Here is a 6,000-nt window from a genome sequence, read left to right as displayed (position 1 = left end):
GGACGCCAAGCTCAGCACCCTGAAGGGCCGAGGGGGAACCCGGCGCGCCCCCTCCCCGCGCCCCCCGCCCGGCTCCGGTTCCTCCAGCCCCGGCAGCTCCGGTTCCGACACCGAACGCGTCGCCCCCCCGGGCCGCCTCCAGTCCCAGGTGTGAACCCGGCATCCCGGGGGGTTCTGGGGATGGGCGGGGGGGGCGCCGTGCGGACACGGCCCGGCTCGGGGGTCCCGGTGCCGAGGGCTGCTCTTCTTGGGGAGAAACTGGAACGTACGGTGCCCAAGTGGAGGGGGGGGGGGGGGGGGGGTCGGGTCGCTCCGAGCTGCCGCCGCCGCCGCAGGGTGGGCTCGGGGCTCCCCCCCCTCCCCTCCTCATTCGGATGGTGCTCATGGCTGAGCCCCCCGCCATGGGTGGGCGCCGATCCAGCCCTGGGGGGGCGTCGGGGCCCCCCCGCTTTACGCCTCACACTCCTAACCGCGGCCAGGACCAGCCGAAGCCCCCACCTCGTCCGTGCGCATTAAAATTTATTTAACAGCCGCCGCGTCTCATTGGGGCGGGGGGCGCTGCTCGGCTCCCCTCCCTCCCCGGGGGGGGGGGGGGTCGTGCTGCCCCCCCCCAGCACGGTGCTGCGGCGCTGGGGCTGCGTGGGGCGGCTGCTGCCCAAAGCTGCTGTACGGGGGGTGGGGGGAGCGGTCGGTGCAGGGCGCGGCGCCGGGGGGCTGCGGGGTGAGGTGCGGGGCAGCCCCGGCTGCGCGGTGCTTGGAGAGCAGCGGGGGGGCGTAGCGCTGCTGCCCCCAACCCGAATTACACAGCGTGGGGGGAAAACTCCTTGTCCTCGGGAGGGGGGGAGGCGCCGGGGGTCAGGAGCTGGGTGAAACCTGGGGGAGAGGGAGAGGGTGAGGCCGGGCTGAGGGGGGGCGGAGAAGGGCACGGAGGAGCGGGGGATGCGGCGGGGCCGGCCCGTACCTGGCTTGGCTTTGTGCAGCGGCTGCGGCAGGATGGTGGCACCGCCGCCCTGCGGGAGAGCGCGCCGGGGGTCCCCAACCGTGAGGCCCCCACCCCACGTCCTGTGCGTCGCCCCCACCTTCGAGGCTCCATCACCCCCGTCCTGCCCCCGGCCCCAGAGAGCCGCCCCCTGATTGCTGCCCACCTGCCCCCAAACCCCCACCCACAGCCCCACTGCCCCCCCCCACCCGGCCCCATCCATGCCCCCCATCCCAATGCCACCAGTCGCCCCATACCTGCTTTGGGGGCTCCCAAGGTGGTGCCCAGTCCCCAAGGCCATTCTGCCCCCCGTTGCTCACTTTCGGCTCCGCCTGGTGCTCCCCAGCTGTCCCTGCAGGAGGGGGACGCGGCTGAGCCCCCCCCCCCTTAGTGCGGGGTGGGGGTACAATGTGAGGGAACCCCGTCCCAGCCCCACACCGGGGGGCTCCGTGCACCCACCTTGCTGCAGCTCGCAGGGCACCGCTGCATCCTTCAGGCCGGGGGGGCTGGGGCTGCGGGGGGGCGGTGGGACGGGGGGCAGCCCAGATGGAGGGGGGCCCTCCCGAGGGCTCAGGACCCCCTCGCCCGGCCCAACCGGCAGCTCCGGAGCCCCCCACGCTGGGGGGCTGGGCAACGGGGGGGTGCCCGGGGGGGGACCCTCGTCATCCAAGGGGGTGCTGGGGGGGCTGGGCAGGGGCAGAGCCTCGTCCTCCACGGTGCCGGTGGGGGGCTGCCGGGGGGGGCTGAGGGGCGGCGGCCCCCCGGCGGTGCTGCTGGGGGGGCCCAGCCCTGAAGTGCTGCTGGGGGGCAGAGGCTCCGCTCTGCGAGTGCCGGCTGGGGGCCCCGATCCGGGAGGGCCGGGGGGGCTCTGCAGTCGGGAGGGGCTGGCAGGGGGCCCGGGGGGGCTGATGGGAGACGGAGTCCCGGCCCCCGGGGGTCTCGGGGGGCTCCCCAAGGCGGCACAGGGTGGGCGCCACGTCCCTACGGGGCTACCGGCGTGCGGAGGCCCAACCCCGGCCGGGCCGGGGGGAGTCCCCGGGGATCGGCGGGGGCTGGGGGGAGCCGCAGCCTGGAAGGCACCGGGATCGGGGGCGGTGGGCGAAGCGGGAGTCTCCGGACGGCGGAAGATGAAAGCGGACTCGGTCAGGCTGCGCTGGTACCGCAGGAAGGGGCGGCGGGCGCCTGGGGAGGCACGGTCAGCTCACAGCCACCGGGGACCCCCGGCCCCCCCCCCCCCCCCCCTCCCCCGGCCCTCCACATACCGGGCCGTGCGCCCAGCGGGCCGGCGGGCAGCGCGGTGCCCGAGATGCTGCCCGAGGTGGATCCCGCGCGTTCCCGCTGCCGGAAGAAGTCCCGCGGGTTCTGCGTCCGCTGAGCCACCAGCACGGCCGCCTCCTGCAGCACCGGGGGCCGTTGTGGTGCGCAGACCCCCCCCCCCGGCGCTCCCCCCCACAGCGGCCCCCCGCCCCACTCACCGCCGCCTTCTCAATGGATTCGCTGCGCCGGAAGCGATCCCGCATTGCCGCCTCGTGCTCACGCTGCTGCTGCTCCTGCGGGGATGGGGACGGATGCGGGGACAGGGATAGGGATGCGGGGATGGAGATGTGGGGATGGGGACGTGGGTGACGGGGACGTGGCGATGGGGACGCGGTGTGGATGCAGCACCGTGTGGCGCCTCTCCATCCCGGAATCACAGAACGGCCCGGGTTGGAAGGGACCTCAGGGATCACGAAGCTCCAACCCCCTGCCACACGCAGGGCCACCAACCTCCCCATTGCACAGCAGCCCAGGCTGCCCGAGGCCCCATCCAGCCTGGCCTCCAACACCTCCAGGGATGGACGGGGCATCGCAGCCCCTTTGGGCGGCTGTTCCAGCCCCTCGCCGCTCTCCGTCAAGAACTGAATCCCGCAGCCCCACGCACCCATCGCTGCTGCTCCTTCCTGCGCTCCTCCGCCTCTATCCGCGCCTGCTCCTTCCTGCGGGGATGGGAGCTCAGCGTCGCCACCGGCTGCGCCTCCAGGTGCCGGGCACGGGACTGCGGGCACCCGCGGGACTGCGGGCACCCATGGGTGCTGGGCTCAGGGCCGCCCGCCTCACCGCTGCTCCTCGATGCGCTGCTCCTTCTCCCTGCAGCGCCGCTCGCGCTCCGCCGCGTCCCTGCGCTCCTCCTCCATGCGCTCCCTCTCCCATCTCCTGCGCTCCTCCAGCGCCCGGCGCCGCTCCTCTTCCTTCCGCTGCTCCTCCTCGCGCTGCACCGCAGGGGACTCAGCGCGATGGGACCCCGCACTTCCCCCCCATCGGCGCCCACCGCCCCTCACCTCCGCCTGCGCCCAGAAGGAGTCCCGTTTGGTGCGGCGGATCTCCAACGCCGGGTTGGTCTTACGGTAGTTGGTGCCCTACGGGAGCGGCGGGGCTCAGGGCGAACCGCGGCACCCGCACGGACCCCCAGCCCGCCGCCGCTTCCCCGCCCCGCTCACCACCAACTCCTCGCCGTCTGCCGGGGGGGTCCTCCTGCTGCTCGGGGCTGCGGCGGGGGCCAGCTGTGCCAGCACGCGGCTCAGCCCCTCCTGCGTCACCTCCTCGGTGCGACGGGCGCTCAGCACGGCGGTGGCCTCCTGGCAGTGGGATGGGGCCAGCGTCGGCCCCACAGCGCCCCGAGCCACCCTTGCACCCCCCCCCCCCCCCCCGCCGGCATCCGCTCCCAGACCGTCCCCGGGGAATCTGGGCACCGTTCCCAGCGGAGCTCAGCAGATCCAGATGTGGGGCCGGATCCAGACGTGGGATCTCATCCCAGGGCGTGCAGGGATGGGGGCACGGGAGGGGGGCAGCCCCAGCTCCACAGGGCACGGCAGAGCGGCCGGAGCAGGAGGGGCCGGGGCAGGACGGGGCCGGGGCAGGACGGGGCCGGGGCAGGGAGCCCAACCACAGCCACAGCGCGGCCAAGGCTGGAACTGGGAGCTGGAACTGGGAGCTGGGAACGGCAGCGCCTGAGTCAGCAGCTCCAGGAATGCACCAAACAAGCAAGCAAAGGTCGGGGCTGCGGGGCAGGAAGGGGGGGTGGGATCCCTGATGGACCCCCCGGGCTCCAGACTCACCTTGAAGAAGGCTCTGATGGCCGGCAGGTGTCCGGCGCACGCCTGGCGCTGGGACTCGGGCACCTCCTCCCCGACCTGGCACAAGCGAGGGGCTCAGCGCTGCCGCCTCGGCGCCCCTCATCCCATCCCCGCCCCCCCCAGCGCCCCCAGCCGCTCCCCCCCCACGCCCGCTGTAGGACGGCACAGCGCAGACCCCCGTCGCCCCCCCCCCCCGGCTCACCCAGCTGATGAGGACGACGCGGGGGGCTCCGCTGCCGGGGTCCCGCACTCGGCACAGCCCGTACATGATGCTGCTGGCACAGAACTTCGCCGCCAGCTCGTCCACACCGCCGGCTGTGGGAGGGGGATCAGGGCGAGCCGCGCGATGCGCGACCCCCTACGGATCCCCCCGTCCCCGTATAACGACCCCCCCGTACCTCCCGAGTCCAGCAGCCTGAGGTCATGGTGCTTCTCGTAGGCGAACACGGCCCTGGGGGGGGCGGACGACGCTCAGTGCCGGGTAAGGGTCGGACCGGGGGGCGGCGGCACGTGGGGGCTCGCGGCCGCCGCCCCTCACCCCGCCCCCCGCCGGTCTCAATTCGTGGAAGTGCCGCCGTCATCCGCCCGGGGACAATGGAGCGGCGGGAAGCGCCGTGCCCGCCCCCCCGGTACCGACACCGGGCGGCCCCCCCCGGCGGCGCGACTTCGGGCACCGGGCAGAGGGCAGCGGCCGAGCGGCCCCGAACGGAGCGGAGGGCGGCAACGGGGGGGGCGGCCCGGACGGCAGCGCTGTGCGACCGGGGGGGGGTTGGGGAGCGCGGAGCTCGCGGGCGGGGCGCGGTTCCACGCGGGGAGGTTTGGGGGGGCATTGCGAGCGCCGTGGGGGCACCGTGCGGAACTCGGCCCCCCCCGCAATCGCGCCCCGTTCCCGGTTCCCCGTTCCCACCCCACGCCCACGGGGTCGCCGCTTCGTCCCGGCCCGGCCCCGCCGCCTCCGGCCCACGCAGTCCGACCCACGTGCGCGGCCCCGGAACCCCCCGCGCGGCTCCGCACCCCGACCCGCTCGGGACCCCCCCGCGTCCCGGCGCCGTTCCCTCACCAGTTGGTGGCCGCCCGCGGGTTGCACACGTCCTCCCGTGCCGCCAGCAGCGCCAGCCGGTGCCGCTCCAGCCCGGGGGCCCCCATGGTTCTCCCACGGCCCCGCACCGCCCCGCACCGCCCGGCAGCTCCTGCGCGGCCCCGCCCCGGTCTTAGAGGTGGGGAGGGACCGGCGGCACCGGGCGGGACCCGGCGGGGCGGGCGGCACCGGGCGCGGAGCCAAAGCCGGGCGGGGCGGGGGGGGGGGGGGGGCACCGTGGGTCCCGCGTGGCGCGGGGTGGGGGGCGGCCCCACGCGGTCCCGTGGGCGCGGCGTTCGGATCCGCGATGTCAGGCGCGGCGGTGCGGGGCCCCACGCGGTACAGCGGGGCGGTGCGGGGCCCCACGCCGGGACGTGGGGAACCCACGCGGGGCCGCCCCCACCCGCGGCCGCCCGGCGCCGCTTCCCTTATTTGGTCACCGCGGCCTCAAACCCCAAAGCCCCGAGAGAGCGAAAAAATGCGCGGCGGCGGCTGCGGATGGGGGGGGAGGGAGGGGGGCAGAGCGGGGGGCTCCGGGGCTGAGATCCCACGGGGCCGCGTCCCGGCAGCGTCCCGTCCCCATCGGTGGTGCTCGTCCCCATCCGCGCCCCGTGTCCCCGCTGTGCCCCACGTCCCCACCGGCGTCCCCTACCCATCAGTGTCGCGTGTCCCCGCAGTATCCCGTGTCCCGTCTGCGTTCCACGTCCATCAAGCGCCCCGTGTCCCAGCAGTGCCCCACGTCCCCACCGGTGTCCCATATCCATCAGTGTTGAATGTCCCGCTCCGTGCCCCCTGTCCCCGCGTTGCCCCGTGTCCCCATTGGCGTCCCG

At 75.5% G+C, this 6,000-nt stretch overlaps 1 protein-coding gene across 1 annotated transcript; it reads right to left on the bottom strand.

The window, feature by feature from the left end:
* Positions 1–799: 799 nt before the first annotated feature.
* On the bottom strand, positions 800–5,238 carry LOC306945949 (drebrin-like; the record flags this gene model as incomplete). The annotated part of the gene is made up of 14 exons (XM_079534847.1): positions 800–873; positions 962–1,010; positions 1,237–1,331; positions 1,439–2,161; positions 2,242–2,374; positions 2,455–2,529; positions 2,901–2,955; positions 3,077–3,228; positions 3,298–3,375; positions 3,457–3,594; positions 4,075–4,149; positions 4,295–4,407; positions 4,491–4,543; positions 5,153–5,238. 14 exons carry the CDS (start codon positions 5,236–5,238, stop codon positions 800–802), a joined length of 1,899 nt encoding a protein of 632 aa, XP_079390973.1.
* Between the last annotated feature and the right edge of the window lie 762 nt (positions 5,239–6,000).

The sequence above is a fragment of the Tetrao urogallus genome, assembly GCF_951394365.1.
Source record: "Tetrao urogallus genome assembly, chromosome: 4".
Taxonomy (NCBI): Eukaryota; Metazoa; Chordata; class Aves; order Galliformes; family Phasianidae; genus Tetrao; species Tetrao urogallus.
Note: the sequence above shows the minus strand (reverse complement) of the source record. Positions and strands in the feature narration are given on the sequence as shown.